Source organism: Mirounga leonina, unplaced genomic scaffold, assembly GCF_011800145.1.
Source record: "Mirounga leonina isolate KUSES-001 unplaced genomic scaffold, KU_Mleo_1.0 Mir_128, whole genome shotgun sequence".
Classification (NCBI taxonomy): Eukaryota; Metazoa; Chordata; class Mammalia; order Carnivora; family Phocidae; genus Mirounga; species Mirounga leonina.
Window position 1 is genome coordinate 15,852,921 of NW_023270320.1, and position 17,201 is coordinate 15,870,121.

The window sequence follows — 17,201 nt, forward strand, 5'->3', positions numbered from 1 at the left end:
GCGAGCTAGGCAGAGTGTTGGAGCTGCACTGGTTCCTGCAGGTGTCTGGGTATCTAGGCTGGGGGGCGGGAGAAGGAAATGGCACCTGACAGTTCTTTTGTTCTCGGAGAAGTCTCTTAAAGATCCCTGCCCCTCCAGTGCATGTTCTGAGAGTAGTAAATAAATTTCCTTCCTGTATACCCCAGTCTTCTTTCAAACTGCTGCTTCTACGCTGTACCTCAGGTGCGTGTTTGTTGTGCTGTCCCTTTAAGGGTGGGGACTCAGTTTCCTATTGTAGTCCTGCCCTCTCCAGAGTGGAGTCTGCTCATTTTTAAAGTTCCAGGTGTTATGCCACTGATTATATGAACTTGGGATGTTAGGCCCCTCTGGTTTTCAAAGACAAATGTTAGGGGGATTCCTCTTCCCAGTGGGGGCCCCCCATGCCTGGGGTGCTTGGTGTGAAGTCTGTACTTCTCCCTTTTCTGAGCTTGCAGTGGTCCCCCCTCCCTCCTGTGGGACAGCCTTGTAGGTCAGCTTGGTTCCCGACCTCATCTCCCACTTACTGTTTTTGATGTGTCATCTTTCTATTTAGCTTTAGAGAGTTTGTTCTGCCAGTCTTTGGGTCATTTTCTGGGTTATTTACACTGGTCGGGTGTTATCTAGGTGTATCTGTGGGACGAGGGGCATTGAGCATTCTCCTTCTCCACCATCTTTCCTGGAAGTCCTTTGGTTAGCACGGTTTAACATTTTTACCAATAAAATAGGTTTTCACCTTTACTTCGCTTCACATTTCCTAATACTGAACAGTGAAAGGATAACGCCAAATACCCTGAGAGTTTTTTTAAAGGTATATACCTCTACAATCATTCTTGACTACTTTACTGTTTCCAGTTTCCAGCCTTCAAGCTTTTGTGTACTTGAAACATAACAGACTTATCAGTGTAACCATGATGTTCTTAAAGGTTCGTGTGGTCAGAGTTTCAAATAGTAAATCCCAAGAGTATTGTAGATTGAACACATTAGTTCTAGATGGCTGCCCTCCCTACAAGAAAGACGTACAGGATTTCTAAAGAAAAATATATTACCTGTTGATTTATTGATTTCATTTTTACATAGTATTTTCTACTTTTTAATATACCATGGTAATTGTGGTATAATTATACTTTTGAATTGTACTTTTTCACACAGTCTATTTGTTACCAATAATAGGCATTGGTTGTTTCTAAGTTTTTGCTGCTCTAGAGACATTAAAAGAATATCATCATTCATGTGGATTCTATTTTCTTGAATCAATGTACTTCCTCTAAAATAAGATTGGGTCAAAGAATATGACCATTTTAATGATCCTCGATACATACACTGCAAGGTAACTTTCTAAAAAGATTGTCAGCAATTTATACTACTCCCAAAATTATCTGACTCAGCCTGATTTGGCCATCTCACAATCTGGGTGAGGTACTTAAAAGCAAGTTCTAATTCCATCGCTGTAAAATGCACTCCCTGTCACGTGTAAAGCCTGCTGTGTCCGAAAGTCAAGTGAATCATTTCCAGACCCTTCCTTACACATCGACCTTCTGAGATGTTTTATAACTTTATATGGCAGTAAGGTCGAGCCAGACGCCTAGGTTCAAAGTCAGTTTCACTGCACATTAGCTGTGTAAATCCTTTGACAATTACTTAACTACTTAGTCTTTCAGTTTTCTCATCTGTACAAGGAGAATGCCTACTTTACAGGATTTTTCTGTGGATTAAATAGGGTCTTACTACATTTTGGAAGTAAGCCTATATTCTTTTCAATACCCTAAATCATGACCCCAAAAAAATCCTGACGCATACATTTAATTTCGGTGAATAGCCGAAAGCTATTTGGAGGCAGGTCCGCAAGACAACTCATTTATTAAACTGAGTTATAAACGTTTTAGGTATAAAAATTCTTAACATTTTTAAAGTGTTAGCATTTAAGCATTGGTTTATGAAGAAAATTCATATTGAATTCATATTAGGCCAGTCCTCTCCATTGCAGATCCATGCCAGACAACTGAGTTATTACTATTCTGTTTGTCCTCAGTCTACCTGTATTAAGTTTGCCTTGTTATTTCCCTTTAAATGGATCAATCTGGTCCCTGAGAAAGCAAAATGATTTTTGTCTTGAGGTCTGAGAAAATTACCTTTGACGTTTGGTATCCCTGTTCATTCTTTTGGGATTGCTGGTTCAGTCACAGGTCGCCTGCGTCCTGTCGACTGTGGGAGAACACGGGAACACACGGCCACATGAGGTGGTTCAGGAGTCTGCAGTCTCAGTGTGAGAGCCCTTCATCCTACTGGGGGTCTGTAGCTAATGTTTCAAGGGTCTTCTCTGGCTCAATGTCCCCATTCTGCGATTTGGCTGGAGAACTGCTGTTGCTACCTACTGCTCAGCCAAATGATCTACCTTTGTCAGGTATCAGCTCCCCAAGAAATCCTCTTGAGTCTTCTAAGACCCTCCCCTAGTTTGGGGTATAGTCTTCCACTTCTGCAATGCTGTGCTGTCCTCAGTCATCTAGATCATGTTCTGTTCCCCTATCTCAGAAATTCCTCAAAAGCATTTGTCGATTGATGGATTTTTGGTTTCATAATGTCATTAGATTTCATTTTCTTTACTGTCATTTTGTTGGATTTGGGGAAGAGAAGGCAAAAGTATCGCTCAGTCTAACCATCTTTATGCATTCTCTCAATGGGCATTTATTTCAGTTCAGTGGTCAGCCTATTAAATCTGTCTAAACTGCTAGACACCAGTCATGATACTCATGAGAGGGTTTATGCATGATTCAGCTACCTCCTGTAAGTGCCATTAGCAAAGTACAAGGAAAGTGCTATGGAGTTCAGAGTTCTATTTGCATGAAGGCATCCAGGTTCCTTGAAGAACAGGAAGATACGGACATGTAGAGACAGGCGTATTAAGAGCAGCAACTAGCTACTTTGACTTGAAATGTTGAAAAGTGACAGAACTTAGTCATTTAAAGTGATAATGGTAAGAATCTGTCAGATTTTTGTTTTCCTTTCTGGATAAATGGTTCGTAAGGTACAGTAGGAAAATAATTGTCCAAGGATCCAAGAAAATCTATAGACATAATAACGGAACATTCATCACAAAATTAGGGTCAAATGATAAAACTCATCAATTCCCGTTAGTATGTACCTGTATATAGAGATAATTTCATGCCCATTCGTGTGTGTATGCGTGCACATATCGCAGATGTAGATTCAGCCCACGTAAATCCTACTTCCTTCTCCTACATATTTTGAGAACTATAGGTAAACTTTTCATGTATATTACTACCCGGACACTACTCAACAGGCATTTATTATAAGAAAGTTTATTATAAGAAAGTTTAAAACTTCAGAACTATTGATAAGGTACTTTTGGGGAATGGCCCACTCTTTAGACAAATTCTCAGCGTAATTGTGGGGGCAAAGGATGGTTCACTAGGCAGTCGTTTCTGAATATATTTTTTTATAAGAATATTCACTGTTCAATGACTTATATTTGGAAAATCCTACCTGGGAAATTGGGACCTGATGATGTTTAATCAAGGAGTCTCAAATGGGGGGGGGGTAACATGAAGAACTTTGTTTTATCCTAAAGGGACATGGCTTTTCTAAATGTTGAAAAATAGTACTTTAAAGGCCTAAAGCCACCTTAAGACACTGCACTGTTTGGTCAAAAATGACCAAAAAAAGTATTTTGAAAGCTGTAAGCTTAGATCTCATGTCACGAAACAGTATGACACTGACCTAAAATTTAAGAAAAAAATTATTATGAATTTAGCTTTTATTCAAAATTAAATAAGCAAAAGCAAAAGTTTAAGAAACTTTTACAAAGTACTTACATAACAGAAAGTTAATAGGGACAGTCACAAGTTTGCAACAAATAATTACAAAAGTATCTAGGGCAGCATGAATATAAACCATGTCACAGCATGGTGATCTAATTGTGATATGAATAAGGCATAACTAACATTTGCACCAAGACCAGAATTAAAAAATAAAACATACTTTAAAAGCTTAGTTCTACATTAAGCTTCTTCTCTTCCCCCAGATCCTTAATGGGTTTATTCTATGTAATTCTTTTAAACAAACACATCATGTCAAACTATAAATTATATAGATGGGCAGTTAATGTGAAAAGCCCCCTAAAATGTACAAACTAACTGGTACTGAATTGAGTTCTCCATTTACCTTTATGTACAATTAAATGTAAACCATATTTTCACAGTTTTAAGTGTTTTATGAATAGATGCACAGTACCATGGCAGGTTTGCAATTGTTCCTGAAAACTGGCTCTAGGTTCTGCATCCAAAGCCTGTTGGCCTTTAGGATGCAAGTATTTACATAAATAAGAAACTGTGTCATAGTCCATGGTCAAGACAGTTCAGCAAGAGCAGTATTTCCAACCAAGAGAGATACTCAATACCATAGTTTACATACTTGTGCAAATAGAAGCATTAGGACAGATATATCTGAGGCGAATTCAACTTGCAAAAACTTGTGTTGCTACTGTTGTAAACTTGGGCCATAACCAACCCTCAGCAAGGTCTGCTCTCTATGGCTTTTTTTTTTTCTTTTAAAATTTTAAAGCCAGAGAAAATGCACACACACGCGCGCGCACACACACACCCCACATACACACAGTTCTCATTTTGTTTTAGAATATGGTACATAGTGCAACTTCATCACAATGTAGAGGTTTGACACACATTCAGTGCGTGTTTTTCTGTGCAAGTTCTTAGTGGTCTAAGTCCTAGTTGAAGGTATTCATTTGTAGAACCACATGATTCAGGAGGTTGAAGAGAAAAAAAAAAAAAAAGGTTTCATTATATTTCTCAAACCAGCACTGGATGTGCAAAAGGCAGCAGACAATCTGGTTGTCAACACAGCCAGATTAGGGTAACTTTAAAGGAAGATCCAAGCAGTTAGTTACTTAGATTGGTCTCTAGAAAAATAGGTCAGTATGTGCTGTATCTTTGTCAACCGTTCTTTCAAAGACTTCATTGACAAAACGGACAGCTGGTATCGGGGATCTACAGGAAGAACTGCAAGAAGCCACCAACACCATGCGGGTCCATTAGGGGTTGCCTAAAAATAACCAACAGTTGATAGTATTAATAAAATACATATCTATGTAACAAACAGTAACAAATCAACAAACTACTCTTCATTGAGCGCTTTACTATGTGTCCGATCCTATCTCAAATTCTTTTAATAGGCATGTAAGGAAGGCTATTAAGCCCCTATAAAATGGGGAAATGGAACACCAGAAATGTAAATTGTCTGAGACCTGACTCTATGGCCAGCCCTCTTTCCTCTGACCCGCGCTGCCTTACGGCAGGGTTCTCACTTCAGGGCTGCTGACATGTGGGAACGTTCTTCAGCAGGATGTCTGACCTCTATCCACTAAGATCCCACTGGTAGCACCTCGCGGCGGTGACAGTGAAAGTTGTCTCCAATTACATGAGGAGTGACGTAGCAAGGGAAAAAGTAGCTGAGCTGTCAAAGAATAAGACACTGCCCCAATGGGCCACAGGGACAAAACTGCCCTAACTGGGAACTACTTTCTTAAAATACATATTTAAAGCATTAAGCTAATCAATATTTAAAAATGCCTTCAAAGCACTGTGGAATCCTAGGCAAGATACAAGAAAAGGTCTCAGCCTCTAGTTTTGTTTGAAAAATCAACATTTCCAGCAAAGAAGTCCTTCTGATGTTGCAAGGGCTGTCTAGTGGCTATTGAAAGAACTTGGAATTTATACAAAAGAATTTCACACTTGATTGCTTTTTACTGGAACCCGAGGTTTCAGAATGACAAAAGGAGCTCCTGACACCAAGGTGGATCCCTCTAGCATCAAACTAGAGTTGCTGTATTTGTGGACTATCTGTTCTCAGCATCACTACCCCCTCCCTCTTGCATTTCAGAGCGGTCAGAAAGGTTTCCCAGAATCCATTCCCTCACAGGGTTCTGGGTTAGACTTGGCTAAGGAGAGGCATACTTCGGTGAGATGTGGAAGTTGGAAGAGAAGAAACCATTGTTCTCGGCCGGTATTGGAAGATCTGCAGAAACCTTCTAGAGAATTCTTAAGAACCACCTGCTACAGACTGATACTGGTGGGTACCCCCCTAGTCGTCCTAAGAATTACAGCAACTTCTCTGAAAGGTCTTGAGAAGATGGTGCTTCATTGTATCAGGCTGAGATCTATGGTGGCAGGTTCCCCGTCTCCCATCAGTGATGTCCCTGATCTTCACTCCTCCAGCTCTGCCAACAGCTGTGTCAACTCTACATCCTACAGTAACCAACCCCCAACCCCAGCCTGGATTATACAGCGTGGGGGCTTTTGTTTTCCTAAGTCCTGACTCCCAACAATACTACCAGAGAGCAGTGCTAGAGGACTGAATAATAATTCAGTGAAAGTAAGGCTGAGTTTTTACATTTAAAACATACTTGTTCGATTTTATGATTATCAAAGGCTATTTCGATCACGTCTAATCAGATTCAGGTAGCCAAGATAAAACATATGTGTGGCAACTGCTAGGATGCGGGACACAGAAGGAGTACTCAATTCGGAGATGGTCTGATGTTAGAACTTCAAGTTCTGTTGAAGGATTCAATTGGGATTCAGACAGACTTAGGCCAGCCTTTGAAAACCAGAATGAGGCACAGTGTCCATCTTCATCTATTTATTTACAGCCATTCCATTATGAAATCTACTACCATCTGACCATCAACATTTTATCCCAATTAAAACACTTAGCTCTAAAAGTTAGTGTTTTGATGGATCGATCTATCCGATTTTCCAGAATGGGGATACTTCTTTTTGTGCGTCTTACAGTGCCTACTGCACAGAAAGTGCCTTCTATACATTAAACTTAAACCCTAAGTACTTCAGCAAGACCATCAAAACAATAGTTTCCTGAGGAGTGAAGTATTAAATGGGAAGAGACACAAATGAATTGAAGTAGCAAGGAAAAAAGTTGGAGATGAAAGAAGACTTCTAGAAAGTACAGAAAATAAGACCTCTCCCAACTGTCAAAGAGCAGCTGACTGGCTCCAAGGCCAACTAGGTCTCTTAATCACAATTTACTAGGTGGGTGCCATTTTACTAGAATGTTCCACCTTTCATTCCTTATCCCTCCTTCAAGCAAATCCCCCATGAAGGACTTTCTCCTTCTGTGCGCTCACAGCTACCTCAGCTGACAACTCTGTCCTTGCCCATTCCTACACAAATTGTAGTGGATACCACTGGTCTGGAGAATATGGTCATGATTTTAAAGACAGCAGGGACTAAGGAAATGCTGTGCAAAAGGGAAAAAAAACCTTAAAAATCCACTAATTTGAGTTTATTTAAAAAAAAAAAAGTGAGACTTTTGGAAACAATATCAAAGCCATCATACCTGAAGGTTTTCCTCCCTCCCGGGCATTGAGCCAAAGTGCTGAAGAATTTGGCTTCGAAATCTGTCTCTTAAATTCTGAAACCAGCTGCAGGCTTGTGAGTATACCAAATCATGAAGCTGTCTGAGATTCTTGATCTCCTCTTCATTCTCAACCTAGAAACACAACAGTCAATAAGACTTGTGTCTAGTGTTCTGTCCATTATCCCTAAAAACAGTAAAAATTTAAAAATAGGCAATACCTATTTCAGTGCTGGATCAGAGTATTACACAATACACATTATGCGTTTCTGCCTCACCTAGTGCCCGTGGCCAGACGAAGGCAGCACCTGCTGAGCGCCAGGCCGCCTTGTCGAGGAAGCAAGGCAATACTGCAGAACCCTCCCAACAGCCCCCAGCTGGCAGTGGTACTCCTGAGAGTGAGGTCTACAAGAATTTGGAATTCCTTTTTGTCTTTATGGATTAATGGCTTTTGAAAATGGCAGAACAAGAAGGAATACAGTTGCTGCAATAAAAGGGAAGACTGGGGGGGCGGAGTTTAAGACAGAGATAACATGGCAGAAAGAAGCATAATGACACCTTGTACCGGGGAACTGGATTAAAACAAGAAACTAAAACCAGTATATCAAAAGAGAGAATAGATTATGCCACAATGAAGTGCTTGCTGTGAAGGCTAAGCCTGGGGCTGCCTCCATCATCCCTCCCTGCACCCTGCAGACTATTGCAAACACAAAATTAAATGCATCAGCCTTGAAGCCTAAGATCCAGAAGGAGTAGCCTCACAGAACACAGGAGAGAAAATAGAGCATTAACTCCTCCATCTTGCATTGATTTCTTTAGCACACATTTCTATCCCACTTGCTCTGTGCCAGGGAGCGCTGAATTTCACATACATTAACTCATCTGAACAAATACCAGGCCTGACTCAGCCTTTCATACTTTTATAATGACTCACTATAAAAACAACAAAGGGACTCTGAAAACATACTTTTTATTTGTGAAAGATTTGAAATGAAAAATACAACTAAAAAGCACCTGCTTTTTGCACAATGTGAATGTACTTAATGCCACTGAACTATAGACTTAAAAATGATTAAACTGGTAAATTATGTTAATAAAAAGGTAGAGGAACCATACAGTTGAATTCTGGTCTTGGAATGACTATGTAAGATTCAGTCCCCTGCTAACACACACTAGTCTTGACAGGAGCTAGAAATAACCTTGTGACTTGTTAAAAACTATTAAAAAAGAAAACTGCTACTTTGCACCCTTCCAAAATTCAAGCAAACAAACCAGGGGCTGCAGAAAACAAGAAATGACAAAAAGGCTAAATGCCTGAGATGTAAATGGAGCTGGCTAAAAGCAAGCAGAACTTTAAGACTTCAATAGAAGTCACAGAAAACAGAAATACTACACTAAGGAAAAAAAAGAGAATTGAGAAGCTTTTCCAGAAGAGACAAGAAATCATTATATAGATGAGGCATTAAGATGAAAAATTACACATTCTGCATGGAGCACTGGGTGTTGTGCACAAACAATGAATCATGGAACACTTCATCTAAAACTAATGATGTAATGTATGGGGATTAACATAAGAATAAAAAAATAAATAACAAAAAAAATGAAAAATTATTAGACATTCCTAAGACTACAGAGAACTGTTTTCAAACATCAAATCCATAATGCTTTCAATATGCTATTCTGTTGTCCCATATTTATATATAGTCATAGGGTTAGCCATATACTCAAGGGATTTTGTCATCAAATCCAAATGTGAAGATGTAAACTTACAAAAAGCTAAAATGGGGCATTACTTTTACAAAGAATATCGCCTTTAGTGCATGATCCCATTAACCAAGCATTCTGGAGGCACAGAAAATATCAATCAGCTCAGAATTTCAACTCACACAATACTTTGTGCCATAGGCCAAAAGAAAAGTGTCCCCATAGCATCTTAATAGTAAGATAGGACAGGCGATATCAGACTGAGTTTACCAGAGAGGCAAGAGAGCATAATGATAAAGCACAGCACTTGGGAGCTAGAGCGCTCAAGTCAATTTTTATTACTCTACCTATAGGATCTTAGGCAAATTAACACTTTACCTTCCTCATCTGCTAGCTGAGTTTTGAAAATTCAATGAGCTTATGTTTGTAGAAGTGCCTAATGCGAGCATTCAATAAACGTTTAAAATGAAGGGCCCAGATAAGTCTATGAACAGTGAGAGCTTAAGATCAATAGTTTTAGAATGTCCTTCCAAATGAAACTGCCTTTAATTTGGTACCTAAACTAATTGCAGATGGTGAATTAGATACTGGAAACATCAGAGGGCCACATTAACCCTGTCCAAGAAGGTTATCACAACAAACCTCCCCAGGTAAGCTATCACCAACAAGTATAGTGATGGTACTTTCTCAGTGATGTCCTAGACTTTGAACACATCACCCAACTGTGTCTCTTTTATCATTAAGGTTATGTCACACACATCCAGAACAGTGTTTAAAGATTTTGTGTTTACATTTATGTCCCATTTCAATCTGCTGATTACATCACTTCTGGCTACTGAATTCAATTAAAAAGGGCAGGGATTCTTAGATGGGTTGAAAGTTCAATCAACTGCTGTTAAGTGCCCACCATGTCCACGTCCACCTGGGACCATGCTGGGGGTAGAGCCTGGAGAAATGAAGATCTACGTGCCGGACACCCAAGTTTGCCTGGAACTCTCAGTGAGTAAGAGCAAGATAAGCAAAAGGTAACTCGGAGCTGATCTGTTTAAGTATCAATGAGGATCTCTGATAGGAAGAACTGTTTTATGTGCCTGGAAAAATACCAGCCTATATGCCTGTACAATGCCTAGGGCAGAGTATACCGAGGTGTGCTAAAAAAGCATTTTTTCATACCTTCACATCTTCCAGATATTCAATGTCTGCAGTGCAATATCCATCTTTCATTCCTCTTTTTAAAACCCTAAACCGCTTTCCTCCAACTGTATCAACCACAGACCTTCCATCAGGTAAGAAATGTACATTCCTAATTTGTAACATACAACCATAATCTGCAAAACTAAAAGAGAAATTCTGATTAATATCAAAGTTCAAACAACAAGTGTGCAAGTTCTCAATATTCAAATATAAACAAAAATATTTATGTACAAAAAAAGCATACCTATTTTGTGTATCGCTGACACACATCCCAAACTGTTTAGTTCCAGTTTGTATACTTCTTCGTATCATCAGTCTGTATCTTGGCTCAAATACGTGAAGAGGGCAAGGCACAGTGGGGTAGGCCATAGTGCAAACAAATATTGGAACATTCTTGGTCAAGCTGAAGAAGAAAAAAGTTTCATTATCACACATCAGAACATGAAAATGAGTGAAGCTTGCAACGTTATAAATTAATATAAAAAATGAGCTCTAAATGAGGTGATTTTTATTTTTGCCAAGAACAAAAATCAGCATCTCCTTCATTAAGCTCACACAGATGCAATATTAATACTAAAAATCTGTGATCCTTTTATAAAAGTAAATCTGAATTTAAGATACCAGGTTATTATATAGAACAAAATTATCTTTACAAATAAAAAATTAGTATTTTGTATTAAAAATCTGTTTAAAATATATGTAACCTAACAATCTTTTATCCATAAAATACTCTTAGAGAAGGAAAAATGAGCTCCCACAATAGACAAAAAGCAAATCCTTAAGATTCTTAGTGCATTTGAAAATATTTTAATGCACTATCAAAAACAGATAATTCAGTAACTAATGATCACTGCCAGATTGGCAGGAAATAAGAAGGATAAAGGCAACGCCCAGTTCTGGCAAGGTTGTGGGGAAAACTGGCAGTGTGGAGAGTGGTTTGAGAATCTGGCTGCATGCGTCGAAAACTTTAAAAACTTCTAGAAATAATTTTATAAGCACTTTAAGACTGTTTATTGTAACATTGTATACAGTAACCAAAACTCAGAAGAGGGGACTAGTAAAATAGACATAACCACAAAATGAAACACTGTGTTTTCATTAAAAGATCTGTACGTGTTGACTTGGAACAAAATAAGGAGATTATAGACTAATATGAATAAAATGATCCCATTTTTGTTTAAAATGTATTTATAGATTGTGACCTCCCTCCTCCCCTCCCCCTACAGGCTCATTTACAGTATTTTCTAGGTTTTTTTCAAAAAGACATAATGATGTATAAGTAATATTCCGTAATACAAGTGCTAGTTCCTCTTTTAAAAATGTGTATTCTACCATCACTGAGCACTCTATTTGGTTTTCTTTCAGCTCTTATGTTGACAAACAGTATACCTATTAATTAGGAAAACTTTTAAGTACCAGGGGATGAGCTACCTCTTTAAAAAAACAGCCTGTTAGTAAGCAGCAAGACTCCCTCCAATTTCCCTGCATCACACTCAGCACCCCCTCCCGTGACTACTTCATCTCTCATTGGAAGATTCCACTCTTCTGCAGAGTCTGGTTTTGTCACTATATTTAAGATTTCAAAAGTCTATCTGAGGCTTTCTTACATCCAGCTTTTTGCACTGTTGATCAAAAAGGTTCATAATCCTCATATCAGAATATTTTCTATCCTAAAATCATACAATAAAACCCATGGAAGACAAATCAGTATCCATTTCGGTAAAGAGAAGATTGGAAATCGTTCGTCTATGGAAGGCCACTGGCCCAGTGAAGAGAGTCGGCGGACACATACTAAGTTTGCAAGCACAATTTTTTCTTAGAAAGTAAGAAAAAATGTATTTTGAGACATAATGGAAACAAAAGGGTATGAAGGAAAAACAGCATGTGAAAATTGCAATTCTGTTCTTCAGAGTGAAAGAAAAAGAGTTAAGTACCTAGGAGAGAAATTTAAAGAGACTCATGTGACCGGAGCAAGAGGGAAAGACACGAAGGGAAAAGAACAGAAGAGGACAAGGAAGAAAGAATACAGAACACAAGCAGGTCCAATCTACCCAGCCCCGACTAGGCTTTGTGCGCTCCCTCTTCATAGGGGTACCAGCTGTACTACTCTATCCCCAAGTTCCCTCCTGACACTAACTTAATCTGCTACCCGTCAGTAATCTTCACTAACTGAGAAGTTAGCCCCTAAATCACTCTCTCCAATTTCAGTCTCAGGCCTCAAGGTCCCACCCCCTTCCCGGCCTCTAAGAATCAGGCCATTTCTCCTCAACCCTCTTCTTGCCCTGCCTTCAGGGGAACAAAGGTACCTGAGGGCTCCATTCCCAGTTCCAGTGCCTGAAGTCACGGTAGGAAATCCCCCCCTCTGCCTAAAAACCTGCTTGGGGCAAAGAGTTGAGTCGACAACCTCCAGTGGAAGATCTGGAAGTTACCAAAGAAACTTTTAAAGACTTCTGTCTGTGGAGGAGACGGGGTTAGCTGACCAGGATTTGTTTAAAAAAGACGCCTTTGGCTAGACTGGGTTGAACTCCAGACAGGATCCAGCTTGCCGGGAGGAAGTCTCTCCTTACTGGGTCAAAGGGCGGGGATTACATTAACTTTATGAGAAGAAACTTACTGTGAGAGCTCAGCAGTTTCTTCATCATATATTTTTTTTCTCTCAGACAGCTCATCAGGCAGATACTTCACTATCAATTCTTCCAACAGCTGTGTGACACAGTACCTCCTATCTGCTAGATACTAAAAGACAATATTATTTTACATTCCAGTGCTTTTCCTACAGTATAAAACAGGCAAAACAGTTGAACTGAATAAAGCCTTAATTACATATTTACACAGTCGATTCTGAATGAACGGGTGAGGGGGAAGGAAGAGGACACTGGATGGCGCTAAACAGGTCCACCTGCCCAAGCTGTGTCCAAGACCATTCAGGCTACACGGCTGCAGCAGAAACTGCGCCCTGTGCACAAGACCCTGGTCTGGCTGTGGCCACAGATCCTTTCTTAGCAGTCAGGCCTGCCCTACCCGCTCCTCACACAGCTCCTGGCTACTTCAAACTGGCATTTTTACCTGAGAAACAAAAATCAGCTAAGGAATAGAGAAAATAAGGCCCTTGCCTTAAGAAAAGCAAAACTATTCCCTCTTTGGTTCCCGATTTCAGTGGCAGAGTTTCCAGATCATTTTTCTTTCAGATTTTCCTTCCACTGTCACCTGCTATCACTCAGCCCCCCACTCTATATAAAATGGTACATTTGTACGACTCAACACTCGGAAAAACTGCTAACAGCCATCCCTCTCCCTCCGAGAAGCCTGCCTATCCTGCAAGGTCTGGCTCCAACTTTACCTTTTCCACAAAGTCTGCCTTAACTATTTTTCTGTCTCCCACAAAGCCCACTTTTACCGCCTTTACCACATAAAAGGCAGTTATCACACCCTGCACTGTGTTATATTACATGGACAGGGAGACGTTCTATTTCTGCAGATAAGTTAAAAACTGCCTACGGCTGGGGACCAGGTCAAAGTGTGTGTACAGAATTTTGGAACAATAAAATGACCAATATAAATTTCATAAAACTAGCGAGGAACAACTCTTGGGAGACAATCACAAGATAAAGAGAAGCCATACTTTTAATCTGCAGATGCAGCAAAAATAAGGGTTTGTCATTATCCTATGAAGAACAGAGGAGGAGGAGGAGGGAATGTGAGGGGTTGGGAAACGGGAAACAGGAGTGGTTGTCAAACTTTAGCATCAATCAGGGCTTGTTAAAATGCAGATTGCTGAGCCCTAGCCCAGAGCTTCTGATTTAGTGGCTCTGGAGTAGGGTCTGAGAATTTGTATTTCTAACAAGTTCCCAGGTGAAGGGGAACACATTTTGAAAACCATGGGGCTACATATTCTATATAACAATATATAGTATAATACTCATGTACTAAATTTGGGGAAATACCACCTCTCTTACATTACCGAGAGGAATCTAAATCTGTACAACATTTCTGGGGGACCTAGGCAACACAGCAATTGGTTTTGAGTCTTATGAATATATGACTTTTGATCAGTAATTCAACCTTCCAGAAGTTTTATCTTAAGGAAACAAAGATGCAAAGCATAGTATTAAAAAAAAAAAAAAAAAAAACCACTTAACATACTCAACATTAGGGAAATGCTAAACCAATGAACTATTCTGCTATAAAAATCCTATCTTTAAAATACATTCAAATGAAAAAAATGAGCAAAAGAAAATGACAAGTGGGAAAAGGGTAAAACTATATAGCATATCGATTTGTTCTTTAAAATATATATTAGATTTTACCTATTATACAGGGTATCTTTAGGACACAGGATAAAGTTATTTTCAAACAGGATGTTAATTGTATTTTTAAATAATATGCTTATTTTGTTTTCCTTCAAACTCCAGACATTTTTTTTAAGGTGAGCTATCTCTACATGTAAAGCCACGTATCTAATTAACTTGAGAAAAACCGTAATAAATACACTACAGAGTATCTAAAAACCTGAAAACAGAGGAAAAACAGCATAATTAGAGTACTTCACCTGAAAGTATATCAGCTGAAATGTAACTAACAAACTCTTTGTGAAAATTCTGTATATGGTTTTATGTCTTACATACCGGCTCGTTATGTAAGACCCGTATCAAATGTAATAATACACATGCTATTATGGTATCTATTCAGAGCTGCATTTTCTACATAGGAAATAACTATGTACATTCAATTGCAAAATGTCTTATCAATTTTTCATTCATATTTGGAAGGCACTTTTTTCTTTAAGCAATCCTGTCACCCACAGAGACCGGATCACTCTCCCTGATCAGTGCTATCCTTGCAGTTGGAGCTTACCTCACCTTATGGGGGCTCTAGTCACCCAAGCAGGACTGGGAGAATGCTTTCTTCCCATTGGTTACAGAAGATATGCACCTGACATCTAGCTATTTCCCTAACACAGGTGACTAGCATTGACCATTGACTATACAAGGAGTGTGGGAAGCTGTGCCTCCCTCTCTTCTGTCCAGTATACCACTTTCTAGAGCTGGGCTGCCCAAAGAGTAGCCACCAGTCACATGTGACCACTTACATGAGAATTAATTAAAATACAGTTCCTCAGTCACACTAGCCACATTTCAAGTACTTCATTACCACATGTGGCTCGTGGCTACCATGTTGGACAGCACAGATATAGAGCATTTCCATCAATGCAAAAAATTCTACTGGACAGAATTGGTCCATACCTTAAGGGGGTAGGCCTAAGGCTGAAATCTAGCCTATTATTAAGGGTGGGAGACAGGGCAGTTGGGTTTCCCCAAAACTGTCATCATTAAAATGGAACCAATTCTAGACCAGGTACTTGGCCATCCCCCACCTTGTTAAAAAATAAGTACATGGGCCTTGGCCTCCAGGACCGCCCTACTTTCCCCTATGCTCTCTAAATTCACATTTCTCCCCCACTAGCATTTGGGTAATGAAACGTTATCCTTCTTGGTCACGCAGCATACATAATGTAACTTATTCTGAACATGATAATCACTGTTTCTGTGGCCAAATAGAAATCAATGTTGCCAAGCTTAAGAACAATAAACAGATAAATATACAAATGTTTACCTCTTTTAAGCTTTCTTTGCAAAGAGGACAATATGGTGTATGATCTAAACAACGCTCAAGGCAATTCTTACAGAATGAGTGTCCACAAGGGGTTGTTACTGGCTCAAAAAACAACCTGAAATCAACCAAAATACCTATTAGTTTTCATGTTAAACTATCCATTGGAAAAAGTGAACAAATAATGGAACCATTATTTGGAAGGAGGGTCTAGTGGGCAGGAGAGGAAGAAGGGGCAGTGATAAATATAATTTTACCCTCCTGAACCTTTTAAAAGTTTTCATCAACAGGGGTGCCCTGCCAAGGGCCTAAAGCTATACTGACTAATGGAACAGCCACTCACCACATGGGGCTACTGAGCACTGGAAATGTGGCTGGTCCAAACTGAGAAGTACAATAAATGTAAAATACCAGATTTCAAAGACTATGTGCAAAAGAAATAACGTAAAATATTCATAATTATTAGTTGTAAAGATTCTTATTTTATCATCACTTTAAAATGGCTTCTTAATATGCTTATAAAAGCCTTATTATGGAAAATTCATTAAAAAGAATAACCCAATAAACCTTACAGTTGAATCTTAAATATTAGGCTTAACACCATATGTAATAAACAATATAGAAAAAACTGATTTTACTTCTATTCTAATTCTTTCCTGAAACATGATACTTCTGAATTTCCTAGAAGTATTGTTAGATATATAGGTACTTGAGAAGTCATCTGGCCTCCTGCCCTCACCTCCCAGATGAAGAAGCCAAGGCTCAGAGGTAGGGGACCTGCTTGGAACTCAGCTAATTCCTACCAGCCTGATGTGGCCCGCACCAGGTCTCCTGACTCTCCATGCACTGTTCCTTTGACTCCACAACAACGTAAGTGGAAAATGTTCTTACAAAGCTATTAGTCTTCTAGAATTACAAGCATTCTGCATAATGGAAATCTTTATCCAATTCTACTTAAAAAGGATTTTATAGTTAAGATACAAAAACAAGACAGAATCATATACACACAACATGTTGTTAGAATTTTGACCCAAATCTGAAACCATGGATATATCTATATTTCAATAATATGTGTAACTTCTATAGTACTTCCCAATTTCCTAGACACTTTTTTATATTTAAGTCACGTGATTCTTACACCATCTGCAACATAGGCTATGCAAATACTGACCCCACTTTCTAAGTAGGAAAAATCCAAGTAGTGTTCAGAGATTAAGTTATTTGTCCAAGGTGTGCAAGGTATTTCTATCTTTTGATTTAGTCCAGTATTC

General features: G+C 39.0%; 1 protein-coding gene across 1 annotated transcript in view; it reads right to left on the reverse strand.

Moving 5' to 3' along the window:
* Nucleotides 1–3,772: 3,772 nt before the first annotated feature.
* Nucleotides 3,773–17,201, reverse strand: part of LONRF1 (LON peptidase N-terminal domain and ring finger 1) — a 38,917-nt gene continuing 25,488 nt past the window's right edge. The window contains exons 7-12 of the mRNA XM_035004117.1: nt 15,934–16,048; nt 12,935–13,056; nt 10,565–10,723; nt 10,300–10,462; nt 7,405–7,557; nt 3,773–5,094 (exon numbers count right to left, since the gene is read on the reverse strand). Coding sequence (XP_034860008.1) covers nt 4,936–5,094; nt 7,405–7,557; nt 10,300–10,462; nt 10,565–10,723; nt 12,935–13,056; nt 15,934–16,048 — 871 coding nt within the window. The 3' untranslated portion in view covers nt 3,773–4,935. The remainder of the gene's footprint in view (nt 5,095–7,404; nt 7,558–10,299; nt 10,463–10,564; nt 10,724–12,934; nt 13,057–15,933; nt 16,049–17,201) is intronic.